At 39.1% G+C, this 19,855-nt stretch overlaps 1 protein-coding gene across 1 annotated transcript in view; it reads right to left on the bottom strand.

Moving 5' to 3' along the window:
- Positions 1 to 77: 77 nt before the first annotated feature.
- LOC112050580 (solute carrier family 2, facilitated glucose transporter member 8) overlaps positions 78 to 19,855 on the bottom strand; it is a 38,256-nt gene continuing 18,478 nt past the window's right edge. The window contains exons 4-9 of the mRNA XM_024088872.2: positions 17,177 to 17,293; positions 16,239 to 16,445; positions 5,518 to 5,650; positions 3,024 to 3,253; positions 1,579 to 1,773; positions 78 to 931 (exon numbers count right to left, since the gene is read on the bottom strand). Of these exons, the coding sequence (XP_023944640.2) occupies positions 659 to 931; positions 1,579 to 1,773; positions 3,024 to 3,253; positions 5,518 to 5,650; positions 16,239 to 16,445; positions 17,177 to 17,293 (1,155 nt within the window). The 3' untranslated portion in view covers positions 78 to 658. The remainder of the gene's footprint in view (positions 932 to 1,578; positions 1,774 to 3,023; positions 3,254 to 5,517; positions 5,651 to 16,238; positions 16,446 to 17,176; positions 17,294 to 19,855) is intronic.

Here is a 19,855-nt window from a genome sequence, read left to right as displayed (position 1 = left end):
GAACTAACCAAGCAAACTCTGTCAATAATGGGTAAACAAATTGGATATTGGGTAGTCAATAAATGAATACAGCGCAATTTACATAAATTATTTAATGGCTTCTGAACTTAAACACTAATAATACCGTTAATTTATTCGTCATTAATATCACAATCGGAAGTCAATAGGCACAATAAAATATGTTCACAATATCAACTATCACAATATGAACTTGACTTTTAGCCATTGCAACAAACATTGAGGGCCAAATTATTCAGCCTTCTCATAACAATGTCAAGTAAATGATTTATTTTTATGTAATGAATTTCTTAAGTAGGTACTTTCGATACCTTATTGGAATAGACTCCTATTATTTATTAGCTACCATACTGGAGGTTTTCCATTCAAAACTAATTCTAAAGGTCCCCATAAACATTCTATGATATTGTCGATATTATTGTCAATTGGATCATTATGTTTGTGGGATCCGTAAAACCTCGCTATACCCACCATTTGAAATTAAAATCGGTTTAATTAATTTTTAATACAAATTAAAAATCTTTTGTAGCTTTGTAGGTTTAGAAAGCCTAATAAAAATACCTGAAAGGTCAGAATTCGAAGAAGTAAAATTTCCTCAAGTCGCAAGTTCTATTTGTCTGTTGTCTATATTCCGCGGTAACTATAGTCTACTGATCTCTTTCCCATTCTCCACGTCTTTCCTTTTCTCCTTCTGTCTTCCGTCGAGTACCGCGTAAATCTCTTCCAGAGTTCTGTCTTTTGTCTCTGGCACGTAGAGTACGGTGTAAGCTGTGCCGATGAAGCAAACGAAGGAGAACATGATGAAGACCCAATGGATGCCCAGCAGCTTGAGCAGTGGGTCGTATGCCTTCGTCTGCAGGAAGTCGCTGAGCGCGTCCACACTGCTGACAAACGATGTCACCATGCCACGATGCTGTAACAATTTTATATTATGTACATTTTATACTGCTACTGAAATATTACACTAGCAGTGCCCTGCAGTTTTACTAACGTCTATCCTGTTCCCGTGATAAATTAATTAAGTAATTTATCTTTGTGCCAAATTTCATCCTGTTCTAGTTCGGTCTGGTCTATGGGCTAACTAATCCGACTTAATTTTTTAATCTAAATGTACAGTATATTGTAGAGTTCTATTTTATGATGAGGATTGTGCTCACGCTTTTGTATTCATTCATTCATTTATTATTCGGTGTCCAGTCAGGCGTTGAATAGCGCGTCAAGAGTGTGAAGCTGAAGAAGCATCAGGAATGTCATCAGGAATAGGTATTATTAAATTATCATCTGTCATAATGGTTGCTAAGTACCTATCTAACCATTTCTTGATAAACGGCTTTTGATGGTTATATCACCTACGAGCAGTCTTTTGCCCATTATTAACGTGTTCTTCGAAGTATTAGTTAGTTAAAAATAACCGCAGCTCCATACTATTGGTAGATTCTTGGGCGAAAGCAAAACCCAATAAATCAAAGCCCAACCTACGACGAGAACTCTGGGCTTCATGATCATATACAGGTCAACCACTCGACCGTTGTTAGTTCTGTAATCTGGTTAAAAGCTAACCTGAAACGAGAACAGCTCCGACGTTATAACATATGGCACAGGTTGGTATCCCGCGGCATCTGCGAAGATGCACAAGCACATGGCGACCACTGGCAGCCAGCCGGGCAGCCATATCGACATGGCTGTTATGTAGAACCAGGCACCGAGAGCCAGCATTGACAAGCCCGTTGCGAAGGACGTCCCTGCGAGAAGCCACTGTAAAGTAAGAAATATATACATTGTATTTCTCAATATCAAAAGTTGGCGGGTCCCGTGAACCCACGACTATATAAGTGTGAATTTTTTTCACTACAGTTAAGAGTTATTCATATAAATAATTTTATAAAGAGGTAGAGTTTATGAGATTGTTGGTGGTAATCTCTGGATTTACAGAACTGATGTTGAAAAATCTTTTACAAATAGAAAGCAACGGTATTTGTAGGCGCCTTATTCTATGATGCAGGGGGTGCGTAGCACCCGGGCGATGGATTTGGGGAGCTCCGGGCGTATATACTTGTTAACATTTTTGTACGTATTCCAGCTTATTATAGGGCAATTATTGCACCCAGGAGCTACATGTGTTAGAGACGCCTCTGGTTATTTGTAAGGCTGGTTTTAGGGTCACGCTCTGAGACAAGACTCTGGACGTCGGCGCTGACAGACGAAATGTATGAACTCCTAGGGAGCGGTTCAGAATAACGCGTAGCTATCAGCGCGTGCGGTGGTCGGTGCGCTACGCGTTGTCAGCGCCGACGGTCAGCGTCCGGTCAGCGTGACTCTAAAACTAGCTTAAGTGACGTAGGCTATAATTTATTCCGTGTATTCTCACAGTAACGAGAACTATGCGGGTAAAAAGCATTTCGAAACAATCCCCCCGTGCAATCATTTCATATAGATGTGTATCAGGTTACGTATAACATGAATGCTTTCTATAAACGAACAATGAACATTGAACAATAATAAAGTATTTTTGCGTCCGTGCACCATATGATGCATGATGGGTATGATGTGTAGGTATCTACTTAGGCACTATTTATACCTACTAGGTACTTAAATAAAACATATTTTTAGATTTAAAAAAAAAATCTGATGCCCTTTGGACAGTTTATCATAAGTATTGATTACGTTGTCCGTTGACTGAGTCCACATAAACGTGGGTCGTGGGGTTTATCCAAAAACTGCTGCCGTTTCTTATCAATTTGTTTAAATATAAATGTCTATTTTTACAACTTATTCCAGAAGCTTGATTTAAGATTCAATATTTTTTCCGGCCGCGAATATTTGTCAAATATTTCGGCCGCATTAACTACGCGGCAGCGCGCACGTTAAAAACTAGTCCTACTACGAATATTCGTGCAAGTATTTCCGCGAGTAGAGCAGTCCATGGTAAGGCAGGGCCGGTGCATCATGAGGAGCCTAGTGTGGCGGCTTGGCTATAGTCATGGTTCCAAAGTAAAAAGTCTCACCTTCCGTCCAGTCTTCTCAACAATACAGCTAGCTACAATAGAGCCCAGCAACTGTATTGCGCCGACAACTATCGTCTGCTTGTTCGGGCTCAGCGTCAGGCTGATCGACTCTGAAGCCTGCTCGAAGATTGACCCCGCGTACATGAGCACCACCAGGTAACCGCAAGTTTCTTGAGAGAGCATGACGTTCACCGCTATGCGGAACGCCTTGAATGTCGTTTTGTCTTGTACTGGAATGGAAATAAATTTTTGAGAATAAAGACATGTAATAAAAAGGTTGCAGAGGAGTGAGAGGCAATTTGAAACTGGCACATCGGATTAAGTTGATCGACCCCCACACCAGGTGGACTGACGATATCAAGCGAGTCGCAGGGATTCGCTGGATGCAGGCGGCTCAGGATCGTGATGTTTGGAAGTCCCTACAAAGGCCTATATCCTGCAGTGGACGTTCATCGGCTAATATTATAATGACCTGTACCGCTAGAATTGATAAGTGATAAGTTGACCTGTACCTGGTACATCGGGACAATGCTGAGAAGCTTTTAGGTTATATTACCCAGAGGTGGTGGCCATTTTTGGGTAGGTATTCGAACCAAACTAAAAACTTGACCTCTATTTTACATATCCTATAACTAGAGTGGAGATGTGGCTGACGTGGAGGCCTGAATCGCCTATATCTCCAAATTAAGGATATATTTTTTGTTTTTGATTTCACGCTCAACCTGGCCTAAACGTATTATACACTGTGGTTTTACGTTAAACGTTGCTATTTTTAGGTTGTATACCTAAAGATCGCAACGTTTTTGATGGTGGATTGAGGAGTCTCTCAAACACGTAAAATAGTTCGTTGTATTTTTTTTTATTAAAACGATTGTAGCCAACAATTTGGCAATATTCCATGGTCATTTACCTACTAGCTAGCTATGGTCCAGAACTAGTAGGTAGCTTAAACAGGAAAACAATGATGACATCATTTCTTGTCAGATTAGTAGGTACTTATGTATGAAAACATGTGTATCATTTGAGGCCGGAAATTAAGCAACTCACGGTCGAATTCTATAGGCATTCCGAAATTATTTCGTTATGACAAATTTCCATTCTGTTGCTGACAAGATTTGACATATTTTGAGATGACTTTTGTCATCAGAAAAGTTTGGGTATCTCAGGCTCTATAAGTACTATTATATTTTCTTATAATATCATCATAGCAAGCCATATTTACTGTTGAGAATTAGTCTCCTCACAGAATGAGGGGATAGGCAGACTTCACATACGTAGAGAATCAAGAAAATCTCAAGTGTGACATCCTCTCGACATTTTTCCTTTACCGTTTGAGACACGTGATACCTATTAAATGTACATAACTGATATGCTGAAGGTGTATGCTGCGGACAGGATTCGAACTTACACCCTTCGAATCAAAGGCAGAGGCTTCATTTCTAATCCAACTATTTTTGAACTTTAGAAGAAACTCCTGTTTTATAATTTATAATGCAAGGCATTTAGCGGATTTCAAAGACATGACTGACCTTTTAACAATTCTTCCGAATAAACACCTCGGAATCGACAATGGTTTTTTAGTACCTGACTACTAGACCCGAATGCATAATGGAAATAAACACACCTATACATAAACAGTATAAGTTATGAGGTGTGTCGACAAACTGGCGTTTCGCAGGGATACATAATAAGGCCTTTTCTATTTCTCAGTTATGATCTTCCTTTTCTTGATAAGGAACAATAAATAAAAATTTTTACACGCAGAACGATTTATATGTCTACGCTTACGATAAAATTAATAGAAGAGATAAAACTGTCGGCGATGAAAACAGGGGTGTTTAATAGATAGCCAAGTGAAAGCTCTACCGTAATGAATCTTAATTATTGATGACCTCCGTGGCTTAGTGGAATGCGCGGTGGATTTACAAGACGGACGGGTTCGATTTGGAATCTGGTTGGTGGAAGGCATCGGCCGTGGCCAATTACCACCCTACCGGCAAAGACGTACCGCCAAGCGATTTAGTATTCCGGTACGATGTCGTGTAGAAACCGAAAGGGGTGTGGATTATCATCCTACTCCTAACAAGTTAGCTCGCTACCATCTTAGATTGCATCATCACTTACCATCAGGTGGGATTGTAGTCAAGGGCTAACTTGTAATTAATAAAAAAATCTCAAGTTCCTTGCATTCTAGAGACAAGCCCGTACATTGTGAAACAAATATCTGCGGTAGTTGTCTACGGAATGTTCGACATCAAGTCGAGGTTTACTCATAGTTATGCAATCATACCATGCATAATCCACCATAAACTGTTATAAGTCCTATTAATTTGATTTAAAATCCGATTTTAAAAATTCTTTCACCAATGGAAAGCTACATTATCAACGAGTTACACAGGCAATTTATAATCCGCATATTCCCAAAGGAATAGGAACAACGCGGATGAAACCGCGATGGATATATGGACGCTACTATTACCCTATAAAAACTTACTTAAGCTTTTCCAAGAAGCTTTTTTCATGGACTTAGCATACTCCTCGTCTCTTTCCAGTTGTTGCACCTCCTCTTCTAAGTTTTTGTCATCGACTGAGGTATGCCGTAACCACGCCAATGCAGCTCGCGCCTCCTGAGGACAATTTATTTGTTGAATTAGCTAAGTATTTCTATTACTGAGAAATGTAGAGTCACGTTTTCTACACTGCTAAAACATAATAACTCAAATCGTTATTGTTGGTATACACAAGGTGTTTTTTAAATGCTTGATATCATCATCATATAAGCAAATGGACGTCCACTACATGACGTAGGCCTTTTGTAGGGACTTCCAAACATCACGATCCTGAGCCACCTGCATCCAGCGAATCCCTGCGACTCGCTTGATGTCGCCGCTTAGTCCACCTGGTGGGGGGCGGCCAACACTGCTCTTTCTAGTGCGTAGTCGCCATTCCAGCACCTTGAAACCTCAACGTCCATCGGTTCTTTGAACCCCGCCCATTCATATAGTTCTGAAAAGTAAATGCTTTATTTTTTAATGTCAAGTTAGCTCTTGACTGCGATCTCATCCTAATGGTGATCTACGACGCACTTACTCGCAGACTTACTCGGAAAAGATACAATTTCATAATTAGCCACGGTCGACGCCTACCACCAGAGTAGACCTGAACTAATTTAGAAAATATTAAATCCTAAAGTGACCCGAGCTAGGAATCGCACCCAGGAACTCTCTGTAGATAATCCAGAACCAACTGCGCCAGAGAGCAGTGGCGTAGGGGTCCTGTATCAATATTAGTTGGGGGGGCCCAATATGAAGGGTAAAGATTTCTTAAAACAGAAGGATTTTTGAAGAACCTATGAACATACGGAAATTCATAGGTTCTTCGAACCAAAGGAGATTGAGGATTTCATTTTACTAATTTTAGTTTTCACACGTATCATTGATACGGCGGTAGTTACGCCCCTGGAAGGGGCGTAACTAAGACTAGAGGTCGGCAAAAATACGTCACGTCAGGAAGCGATTGTTTCCGGATGTTTAATATTACGTATCGACAACTCGATCTATTCTAGATCTATTTGACTTATATAAATGTTATTACATTTTAGAATTTAAACTATCGTGAGTGTTCATCATCATCATATCAGCCGATGGACGTCCACTGCAGGACATAGGCCTTTTGTAGGGACTTCCAAACATCACGACACTGAGCCGCCTGCATCCAGCGAATCCCTGCGACTCGCTTGATGCCGTCAGTCCACCTGGTGGGGGGTCGGCCAACACTGCGTTTACTAGTGCGGGGTCGCCATTCCAGCACTTTGGGACCCCAACGTCCATCGGCTCTTCGAACTATGTGCCCCGCCCATTGCCACTTCAGCTTCGCAACTCGTTGAGCTATGTCGGTGACTTTGGTTCTTCTGCGGATCTCCTCATTTCTGATTCGATCACGCAGAGATACTCCTAACATAGCTCGTTCCATCGCCCGCTGTGCGACTCTAAGCCTTCTTATGAGGCCCATAGTTAGCGACCAAGTCTCGGAACCATAGGTCATCACTGGCAACACGCACTGTTCGAAGACTTTTGTCTTCAGGCACTGAGGAATTTCGGATGAAAAGATGTCGCGAAGCTTCCCGAGTGCAGCCCAGCCGAGTTGGATTCGACGGTTCACCTCTTTCTCGAAATTGGACCTACCTAACTGGATCATATGTCCTAGGTATATGTATTCGTCTACAATTTCGAGTGCAGCGTTCTCAACTATAACTGGGTGGAGCGATACATGAGCATTACACATTATTTTTGTTTTGGCCATGTTCATTTTTAGGCCCACCTGTTGAGAAACTCTGCTGAGGTCATTGAGCATGGTACTAAGGTCATCCAGAGTCTCTGCCATGATGACTACATCGTCCGCGAACCGCAGTTGAGTGATGTACTCACCATTGATGTTAATGCCAAGTCCGCCCCAGTCCAGAAGCTTAAAGACGTCTTCCAATGCGGCGGTAAATAGCTTCGGAGAGATCACATCTCCCTGACGCACTCCTCGCTGCAACTGGATTGGCCTCGTAGTCTGATCCTGAATACGGACTGACATAGTGGCGTTTTCGTACAAGCACTTCAACGCTTGGATATACCGTAATCAATTCGGCATCTCTGCAATGACCTTAGCACAGCCCAGGTTTCCACCGAATCGAAGGCTTTCTCATAGTCCACAAACGCTAAGCAAAGTGGCTTGTTATACTCGTGAGTCTTCTGTATAACCTGCCGCAGCGTATGGATGTGGTCTATGGTACTAAAGCCTTTTCGGAAACCGGCTTGTTCGGGAGGCTGGAGGTCGTCAAACCTATTAGCGAGACGATTCGTAATGACTCTCGAGAACAATTTGTAAACATGGCTTAGAAGCGAGATGGGTTTGTAATTCTTCAGCAAGGTGTTGTCACCTTTTTTGAAGAACAGAACCACCACGCTCCTATGCCACGCCTCAGGCGTTGTGCCCTCGTGAATGACGGAATTGAACAATCGCTGAAGGACTTTAAGTATCGGTTTTCCACCCGCTTTCAGGAGTTCTGCTGTGATTCCGTCCTCACCTGGCGCCTTATTGTTCTTCAGGTGTTTGAGAGCCACACTAATCTCGTATAGGCTGACGTCCGGGATATCTTCGGTATAGTGTCGGGTCAACTTGGCTCTGGGGTCTTTAGCCAAATTGGCAACAGGCTGCTGGGTAGTCGTGTATAGCTGTCCATAGAACTTCTCGACCTCACTTAATAACTCGGGCTTGGAAGAAATCAGATTACCGTGTTCGGTCTTCAAACGCGTCAGCTGCCTCTGTCCAATAGACAGATCTCTGGCGAAAACTTTCGAGCCTCGATTGCTTTCAATCGCATTTTTAATACGCTCGGTATTGAAGTTTCGCAAGTCGCTGGTTTGCGACTTAGAGATCTGTCTACTGATTTGTCGGTATTTTGACGCATCTGCTGAAGACTGTAATCTCATTTCTTGCCTCTCTTCCATGAGTTTAAGTGTTTGGTCCGAGAACTTTTTGGTTCTTTTCGTACGGTGGGTCTTATAGAACTTAGGCCCAACGGAATGGACAGTTTCCACGAACCTGTTGTTCAGATCGTCCACAGTTTCGCAATTTGCTAGGCAATCAAAGCGGTTCTGCAGTTCTAGTTGAAAGGACTCGGGGTTTTGAATATGGGCACGAGTAGGTCGGAGCGTAGACTTCACCAGTCGATACCGTTCCAGCTGAATGTTGATATTCAACGTGCCTCTAACCATTCGGTGACCGCTACCGGTTTTCACCCTATGGATCACAGAAACATCGTTGAATATTTGCCGTCTGGTAGACAAGATGAAGTCGATCTCGTTTTTCGTGGAACTATCGGGGCTCATCCAGGTCCATTTCCTGTGTGGTGGCTTCTTGAAGAAGGAATTCATCATAAAGAGGCCCTCCTTCTCCATGAAGTCAGCTACCATTTGGCCCCTGTCGTTCCGTTGCCCATATCCAAATCGTCCAACTTTCAACTCTGAACCGCTACGTTCGCCCAACTTTGCGTTAAAATCCCCCATCACAACATTGTAATAAGAGTTTGAGGCATGTATGGCTTTAGAAATATCCTCATACAATACCTCTACCTCCTCGTCCGGATGTGTCGAGGTCGGAGCGTAAACCTGTATAACCTTCAACGAATACCGTTTGGTAATTCGGAGGACCAGGAACGCTACCCTGCTCGACACACTCTCGACTTTTACAACATTGTTCACGAGGGACTTGTGAACGATAAATCCGACACCACCCTGGGACTGTTGGTCGCCCTCCCGGTAGTAGAGCATGTTGCCGGATTCAAGGATTATCGACCCCTCTTCGGACTTCAGACAATCCTATGACATCCCAGTGCAACTTGCTCATAACTTCTTCCAGCTCGATGACCTTTTCGTCGGACCTCAAAGTGCGTGCGTTGTATGTTGCCAGGTCTAGTCGTCGGGGTTGGCAGCGGAATCTCTGCCGGAGATTCTTAACACCCCTTGCCCCGCCGTTACCGTAACCGCTGCCAGAGCCAGGAATAGCGGGGCTGCCGGGGACTAGGGGCTCTGTTTTTGTTTGTTGGTCCATCTACAAAGGTTTGCCCGATATTGACCACGCTGGGCATGCGGGTTGGTCAGCGCAGGACCAGATTTCTCGCACCGGTGTCGCTGCTGCCCGACACCGGCCTGTGCCATTTGAAAATCTAGCCATTGTGAATGGATATACCGCCATTTGTCGGTCGCCAGAGCCTCGTCGGTCCATCTGCAGGGTGCACCACGAGCAGGTGAGGTTGGCAGTTGGGGAGACTGACTGGTACTAGCCTCCCCCTTACACCCCTTGTACATACACCCCTCGTGAGTGTTATTCATATTAATTTATTATGAAACACGGCTAAAACTCATGTGATATAAAGTCGAAGTACAAAAGCGAAGAAGCGTTGCAAGAACCAGCTCATGACTAAGGGCCCCGTATGGGTTCAAACTAGTCGGGCACACTCCGACGTTGTATTGTCCGATGTATCACTCGAGTTTTAGACTAAATTTCATAATAAATTAATGTTAGAGTAGTTTCAAATTGTGGTTTTACATACCGCAGACGGCCGATAAAGTTTTTGGTGAATCAGTGCTCAAACAAGCTGTTTTCCAAGCATTCATGGCCTCAGTGTTATAGGACACCTCAAAATTAACCAGTATGGATGCTAAAACTTTCCTGGTTAATTCCTCCGTGGCGTGGACCGAGGACCAGAACGGTGGTAAATTAACTTCGGTTTTTTTTCAAATGCCAAATCTCTGTGTACCATTCAAACAATGAGTCACTTTATTTTTCATCTTATTTTTGTTATTGTTATCATCTAACATAGTTATTTCACCAAAATAACATTGACTGCGCAATTTTACATAAAGTGACACTGATTTTCTGTTTTTATGATCGTCCAACATGATTATTTCAACGAAATTACGTAAATACCAGGTTTTCGTTAAAATAAAGTTACTACTTGCTACTACTATTATTTATTTAATGCCGTTTTTCGTAAAATAACAATAATTATGCCATTTAGTTGAAAAAAACAATGTTAGATGGTTGCAAAACCGAAAATACGATGAAAAACGATGTAGTGACTGATTGTTTGCATGGTACACCGAGTTACATAATAACCCTGCAGGCCTACCTACTAGTAAAGCCGCTTATAGTTAACGACATTTTTAACCGACTTCTAAAAAGGAGGAGGTTCTACGTTCGGCTGTATGTATGGTTTTTTTTTTTTTTTTTTTTTTATGTATGTCCAGCGATAATTCCGTCATTTGTGGATCGATTTTGAAAATTCTTTTTTTGGTTTGAAGGATTTGATTCCAGGGTGGTCCCATTTTTTTCATATCAGGATCTGATGATGGCATCCTGGAGAAATCGAGGGGAACTTTCGAAAATCGTAGAGACGGCTAGTGCGTTTGTTAGTGTTTCCATAAGGTATTTTAAACCACTACAATTTTATGAAGGTCTGGAGTTGGTCTGATGATGGAGCCAAAACACAGACGATGGAACTCGTCAACGATTTACAGCAGGTACCTTTTGTTTGGGTTTAATTTATTTGTATTGATGAGAACTTTCCACCTAGATGGGTTGTGACTGTATTAAGGGTCTGATGATGAAGACGAAGGACAGTGAAGAGAACTCCTCGACGGTTCACAGTAGCTACCTTGTGTTTGGACTTGATAAATTTGTATTGAAGAGAACTTTCCACCTAGATGGGTTTTGACTGTATTAGGGGTCTGGTGATGAAGATGAAGGAGAGTTAAGGGAACTCCTCGACGGTTCACAGTAGCTACCTTGTGTTTGGACTTGATAAACTTTATATTGATGAGAACTTTCCACCCATATGGATTGTGACTGCATAAGGGGTCTGGTGATGAAGACGAAGGACAGTCAGTTCACACTCAGTAGGTGTGCTAACACTAAAAATCAAAAAATAAAAATTTTAATAAAAAAAATTCAACCGACTTCCAACTCAAAAATTAGCCTAAACTAAAAAGCAAAAAATAACATCTTACCTACGTGCTACCTTCTGATCAGTTTGAAGGCGGTGCCAAGCCAGTGATGTTTTAATTTAAGCCTTTTAAATTACAAAATTTCTGTGGTTCTTTCAGAAACGGCTTTTAATTAAAACATGACACTGGATTGGCACCGCCTTCAAACTGATCAGAAGGTAGCACGTAGGTAAGATGTTATTTTTTGCTTTTTAGTTTAGGCTAATTTTTAAGTTGGAAGTCGGTTGAATTTTTTTTATTAAAATTTTTATTTTTTAATTTTTAGTGTTAGCACACCTACTACACAATCCATACGGTTGGAAAGTTCTCATCAACATAAAATTTATCAAGTCCAAACACAAGGTTGCTACTGTGAACCGTCGAGGAGTTCCCCTAACTCTCCTTCATCTTCGTCACCAGACCCCTAATACAGTCACTACCTATCCAGGTGGAAAGTTCTCATCAATACAAAATTATCAAGTCAAAACACAAGGTAGCTACTGTGAACCGTCGAGGAGTTCCCTTAACTATCCTTCGTCTTCACCACCAGACCTCTAATACAGTCACAACCCATCTAGGTGGAAAGTTCTCATCAATACAAATTTATCAAGTCCAAACATAAGGTAGCTACTGTGAACCGTTGAAGAGTTCTCTTAACTGTCCTTCGTCTTCATCATCAGACCCTTAATACAGTCACAACCCATCTAGGTGGAAAGTTCTCATCAATACAAATAAATCAAGCCCAAACAAAAGATACCTGCTGTAAATCGTTGACGAGTTCCATCGTCTGTTTTTCGTCTTCATCATCAGACCAACTCCAGACCTTCATAAAATTGTAGTGGTTTTAAATACCTTATGGAAACACTAACAAACGCACTAGCCGTCCCTACGATTTTCGAAAGTTCCCCTCGATTTCTCCAGGATGCCATCATCAGATCCTGACATGAAAAAAATGGGACCACCCTGGAATCAAACCCTTCAAAACAAAAAAAGAATTTTCAAAATCGGTCCACAAATGACGGAATTATCGCTGGACATACATAAAAAAAAAAAAAAAAAAAAAAACATACATACAGCCGAACGTAGAACCTCCTCCTTTTTGGAAGTCGGTTAATTTAAGCCTTTTAAATTACAAAATTTCTGTGGTTCTTTCAGAAACGGCTTTTAATTAAAACATGACACTGGATTGGCACCGCCTTCAAACTGATCAGAAGGTAGCACATAGGTAAAATGTTATTTTTTGCTTTTTAGTTTAGGTTAATTTTTGAGTTGGAAGTCGGTTGAATTTTTTTTATTAAAATTTTTAAACACACAATATTAATGTCATTGCCTGTACCCACAGTCGGTCTTTCAAGGCCGAAAGACATTTAAAATTGTTTACAGAGAATTTTGCATTAAATATTAAATTGTTTGTATTTAATGAATAACTAATTTAATATTCAACGCTGTTCGTGATATGGACTTCCGCAAAGTAACTTGCCGACTGTTTCAATTCAAAAAACTTGGTATATGTAGGTAATGTTATTTTTCTTTAGGTACTATTAGTTGGTACTCAATAACTCCACATCGCTCTCAAATCCGTTTACCGAGATGAATTTCCCATCTAATGGGCTATTACATTGGGCTATTGCTTAGTCCTAGCTACCTATACTTGTACTGTTATGTATTCTGTGCCGTATAACAGACAGTAGATGCTTACGCTTATTTGGACTAAGACTTTATTAAAGACCGGCAAAGTGCGGGTCGGGCCACGCGCAGTGTAGGGTTCCGCAGATTAAATTAGCACTTCAACCCCTTATTTACTGCACAAAATACAGATAAAGATACCCCACACTATAAGATAAACGAGTACATAAAATACTACGGAAACATAAAATGGAATAATTGGGAATTAATGCAACTTGATAAACTAGCGTACAAAGCTTGACTAGCTTTGCTTTGATTTAATCAACTGGACAACATAGGCTAGTACAGTTACACAAGCAACCAATAAGGTTCGACCTATAAGTCACAAACATAATTTTTAGCCGCTTAATTATTTATACGAAGATATCTGAATTAATTAAAAAAAATAGTAATTAACTAATTAAAAAACTTGTTCAATCAGTAAAGAATCTGATTTAAAATCGTTTTTACAAGTGATCAAGTTAATTTTCCGTGAGTAGCTTCATCTTGATGAGACGCTCAACTTTTGTATTAACGAAAATTCTTGAATCATGGTAGCTAACTGGGATACCAGATAATAAAAAATCCTGAGCGAAGGAACGAGATAATGTACCACGCAATTTAGGACATTGTAGCTGTTAAGTTGTATAACTATTAATTAAGTAAAAGTAAAAAAACGCCTGGTTAGTAACAACTTTTGGTAAACTCCCCTCTTCCCAACTTGTATCATTATCGAGGTTATCCACGGATCCTGGGCTGAGAACCAAGGTAACCTGTCATAAAAGTTGTATGGACTGTATGGTTACCGTGTACCTACTACCAGTAGATCAAATAGAGATAACGATGACACTACCAATTAACAAAGATAATAATGTCTTCAGATTGATTAATTTGAGAGCGCGCCTTGACACACTGAAATCCACTTCAAACTACACACTATCTAGAATTCTATAAAGTAGTAGGAACTAGATATGTACATCTACTTACCTCTCAGACCAAATATAGAAGGACCTGTATCGCACTCATAGTCACGAACAATATTGTCTGTCATTTTCTGAGGAAAACAAGCTTAGATTTTGTATATATCTTATACTAAACTAGAAGTTTTTGCACCATTCAATTACACAAAAAGGTATTTTTACGGAGCTCTTTAACCGACGAACACGATTACAACTATTTAACATCGATTCTATAGAGACAGTTTTTATAATCGCATTAGATCGTTGACAACTTTGACAGAAAAGTAACGTCTAGCGAGGCAGGTCCTATACAATAGTTGGTCTGAGACTTACCTACAAGGTTTAGAAGTTGCTGCAGATAAAGTTGTAGGTACCTTAGCGACTTTAACAGTCAGGACCCATTAAAATCTAAAGTCTAAACCTTCTCAAAACTTCTCAATAATGGGTCCCAACTGTTAATGTCGCTATGTCGATATGTCGCTACGTCTTTAATTTATTATTTTTTATAGAATTTAGCAACAAAATTGGGCTTATTATTATTAAGATAATTTGAAAACTTATGATGGTGCGTCATTCACGAATGTTTTAATCATAATTTCAGGGGATAGGGAATTACCTCTTTACTTTAAGGAAAATACGAAAATACGATAAAATACAGGTTTTATAATTCGTAGAAGTGTAAATGTCCAATGGATACAGTTTTAATGGTTCCTTTTACTTATGTACGTATGCGACCGGCACTTGAGGAAATAAAGATAATTGAGGATAATTTAATATAAGTAGGTAAAGTCGTTTCTGAAAGAACTGTCTGAAAATCCTAAATCTTTATGATTGACATTTAAACATCACTAACTTGGTGCCGCCCTCAAACTGATCAGAAGGTAGCACATACTCGTACGATGTTATTTTTCGCTTTTTAGTTTAGTAGAAATTTTTTTGTGATTTTGAAGTCGGTTGTATTTTTGTATAATTTATAAAAAATAATTTAAAATAAATATAAAAATAACCCTTACCCCTTTACAACACTATACCCCTAATGACAGTCTAGATGGAAAGTTCTCAACAATACAAATAAATAAGACCCAATCACATGCTAGGATCCCATCATCAGATCCTGACATGATTACTATGGGAACAATTGCAAAGCAAAAAAAACATAAAAAAATAATTTTTGAAATCGGTTCAGGCGTCTTCGAGTAATTGGTGAACATAAATAAAAAAATAAAGATTTCGACGAATTGAGAACCTTGTCCTTTTTTTGTAATCGGTTAAAAAATGTACGTATTGTCGTGTGTGTGTTTTTATTCAATAAAAAATGTTCTTAATTACTCCTTCCGGTAAAACAGAATGGGTGAAGGTCGATCTTACTTGGAATCCAATATATTAAAAACATGTTAAACGTTTAACATTTTTTTTTTAGGAATCATGGTTAAATGAAAATACATTAGGTATCTAATAGACGGAGAGCCAGCGACAGCCAGACCTTCGTCATTTTATAAAAGCTGTAAGTTTGTCAGCTCATACACCTATAATAGATAAGTACCATAACCAACTATGGAGTTTAGACCCTGGTGACTTTAGCACCCAAGTATAAAGTATGTTTTTTTATATTTTTATCGGCATAATATAAGAAATGAAATCCCATTTCAAGGCTTCATGCCAACCCTTCGCTAGAGACCCGTTTCAAATGAAATAGTGTTTTTCAAGGGTTGCCGCGAAGCTAAGTGACTTCTAATAAAATTTTTCATATTATGCCGAGGAAAACATGAAAAAAATACATAAGACACTAAGACGGTTGAGGGTCTGGATCCTTAAAACCTGCTAACTCACAAACCCACTGCGGTCCAAACTCCATAATTGGCTACCTTACCTACATATGGTACGAGTTGACAAACTTTCAGCTTTTATAAACTGACGAAGGTCTGGGGTACATGGCTCTTAGACTACAATCTCATCACCAATCTCCATTATCTAATAATATAAATTACAGGGCGTTTCGAAAGTGCTTGTAAACTAAGCATAGTTGAAATAAACGAATTTTGACTTTGACATCTCACCTTTAACTTTCCTTGTTTGACTAGAAATACTGGTGTTTCGGGCATCGCCAGGAACACAAGCATATGCAGGACGGGTATGGCGGTGCACAACCACATCACCGCCGTGAAGGAGAAGTAGTCGCCCGCTATGTACACTATCAGGTAGCCCAGGTTCTGTGAGAGGATGAAGAGGGAGCCCAGCGCTCCCCGGATGTTGTCTGCCGCCACCTGGAAATCATTCACTATGATAAATAAGCTCAGACTAATTACATAAGGACCTGTCTCGCTAGACGTTACTTTTCTGTCAGAGTATATGATCAACGATCTAATGCGATTATAAAAACTGTCTCTATAGAATCGATGTATCATAGTTGTAATCATGTTCGCCGGTCCGTAACAATACCTTTTTGAACGATGTAAAAAATGGTCAACAAATTCTAGTTTAGTATAGGACTAGTTTAGTTTATGTCATACATCTAATTGAAGGTCAGGTCAATGTAAACTTGGGCACTAAGCCTCGCTGCAGTGGACTAAGAAGGTTTTCGTTAGAAATTTTTCTAATAAAGCTCTCGGCTTGAATTTATCCAAAACTTTCATCAACTAGCGTCTACTTTTAAATGATTTACATAAATAAAACATTGACAAACATGTTGTTGATGAGGATCTTGTCATAAACAACTCTATTTACTAATGAAAATCGCTTAAAAATTTGATCAAAGTCGCATGAAGTTTTTCGCGGCGGAGGACTGGAGAATTTTTATAAAATTAAAATAAGTCAAAAGTGAACCCATGTTAATTTGTTACCATTGGATAGTCGAAAATACGGTTAGTTAATTTTTATGTGGATATTTAAAAAAAAAAAATCTTTGATCAAGGGATTTTCATAACTGCACTAACTTGTAACGAGTTTAGTTACTAATAATATTTTACAAAGACAAATGCACTACACTAATACATACCTCCTTCAAATACAAAGGTGTGACAACATAACAACCTGCACAGGCTAACCCGGCAACTGCTCGTGATGCTATCAACGCCCAGGGGCGCAGGGAGAATAGGATGATGACCCAGCTAATCTGTTAAAAAAAGAGATACTTTTTATATTTTTTTTTATTGAAAAAGAATACCTGGAACCTAAACTAACTTATCCTAATAATAGTCTATATAAAAATTTTAATAAAAAAAATACAACCGACTTCAAAACCTAAAAACGTACCCACTAAACTAAAAAGTGAAAAATAACATCATAATATGTTCTACCTGCTAATCAGTATGAAGGCGGTGCTAAGCCGGTGATGTATTAATTCAAGCCATGTGAGAATATCTTATAGATTTAGATTTTGCAGACAGTGTTGTTTCATGTGGTCCTGTCAGAAATGGCTTAAATTAAGACAACACCGGCTAAGCACCGCCTTTATACTGATTAGCAGGTAGAACATATTATGATGTTATTTTTCACTTTTTAGTTTAGTGGGTACGTTTTTAGGTTTTGAAGTCGGTTGTATTTTTTTTATTAAAATTTTTATTATTTTTCCATTTTTAGTGTAAAATTTCATCTCAAACGAATACATCAGACCCCTAATGACAGTCACAACCCATCTTGGTACAAAATTCTCAGCAATACAAATTAATCAAGCCCAAGCACAAGGTAGCTACCGTAAACCGTTAAGGAGTTCCCTTAATAGACCTTGGTCTTCATCATCAGACCCCTAATAACAGACACAACTCATCTAGGTAGAAAGTTCTCAGCAATACAAATTAATCAAGGCCAAACTCAAGGTAGTTACTGTAAACTGTTAAGGAGTTCCCTTAATTGTCCTTGGTCTTCATCACCAAACCCCTAAATGACAGTCACAACTTATCTATGTGGAAGGGTCTCATTAATACAAATTAATCAAGCCCAAACACAAGGTAACTGCTGTAAATCGCCGAGGAGTTCCCTCGTCTGTTTTATGGCTCCATCATCAGATCGATTTTAAACCTTCATGAAATTGTAGTGCTTAAAAGTACTAAATGGAAAAGTATACGAACACACTAGACACCCATATAATTTTCGAAAGTTCCCCTCAATTTCTCCAGGATTCCATCATCAGATCTTGACATGATGGCAATGGGACCAAATGGGGACTATACCGTTTCAAACAAAAAAAGAATTTTTGAAATCGGTCCAGGCGTCTTTGAGTAATCGGTGTACATACATAAAAAAAAAAAAAAAAAATACCGACCGAATTATGAACCTCCTCCTTTTTGAAGTCGGTTAACAAATCATGTCCACGTGGAATACTCGCTGCATTTCCGCGCTGGACAGTCAGGCTGATCCTTTGCGCAAAAAATGAGCCTTATATAAGATCAACTAGCGCCCGCCCGCCCGCGACTTCGTCTCGAATGATGTGATGTTGGTGATGTTGATGAAAAAAAGCAAGCCTTAGAAAATTCTGAAAAATACATCATAACTAAGTATGTCATAAAAGTAAAAATCCATTACATCTATCTAGATTCTATAGCTAAAATAGTGTCATGTTAAAATGTCGAAATAATTTGACATTCATTTACGGTTTAACCGACAAATTACTACTAATAAGTGTGTCCTTATTCTTAATATTTAATTTAAGTCTGTCCTGTTTTTTAAATATGTAATTACATAAACATTTCCACTCAAAATTATCGTATTTGTGCAGTAACTACGAGTAGGTATTTGAACGCAAATCATTGCAATTTTCCATGCTGTCGAAAGTGATTTAGTACTAGTAAATGGAAGTACTAAATCTTCACTTCGCAATAGGTACATAAGTATAACATTATTGTAAAAAAATCCATATTGTACCTGTGAATCGGATCGGAAATGCGTTATTTAATAATTGACATCTATTTCCATTTATTTCCATAGTCGAGTACTTGATCAAATATTATGGGATTTTGTAATATGTACATAATGTGATGCAATTTAGAAAATTTCCTATAATTGCTATTATAACAATATGAATTACAGCCTTGCGGTGTACACCTGTAAAGCTCTAAAGTGGACTTGATTTTTCCGAAATTTTCATTAATGCTTTTTCAATGGATATAAAAATAGAGCTAGCTAAGCTAGCTATGTAAGCTTCTTTAATATAATTATTTTGCCGTTCATTAGTATTCTAACTCTAACTCACTGTTGTGAGTTTGATTGCTTTGAAAAAAAAAGGAATTTAAGGCATTAGTATACCTACTTACTAGATAAGTAACTATTCAACTTAAAATGTAGATAATTAATTAATTATACAAGTCATTATCTATAGCATTATATTCTTTTCTGAACTTGTTAACAAAGTTACGCCTCGAGTTCAGGAATGACTATTTGCTTAGTGATATAATTGAAATGAATTAAAATAGTATACCTACCCTAACTAAGTACTGCAATTTATCGACACCTAGTAAGTAAATCTTGTAGATCTACTCTAAAGAGTCCCTTGACGATTGCAAGCTATTTATAGGCAGAACATAACGAAACTAGAATAACTCGATCTATACGGATCAAGAATAATGAATTATTCAATGTTTTATTATTTATTATTGAAATTATCGATATTCTTTTTCCATGATATTTGTCTAAAACCACATAGTGTTTAGAAAATGTTGAGTCATAGCTTATGAGGAAA

The sequence above is a fragment of the Bicyclus anynana genome, chromosome 2 (assembly GCF_947172395.1).
Source record: "Bicyclus anynana chromosome 2, ilBicAnyn1.1, whole genome shotgun sequence".
Taxonomy (NCBI): Eukaryota; Metazoa; Arthropoda; class Insecta; order Lepidoptera; family Nymphalidae; genus Bicyclus; species Bicyclus anynana.
Note: the sequence above shows the minus strand (reverse complement) of the source record. Positions and strands in the feature narration are given on the sequence as shown.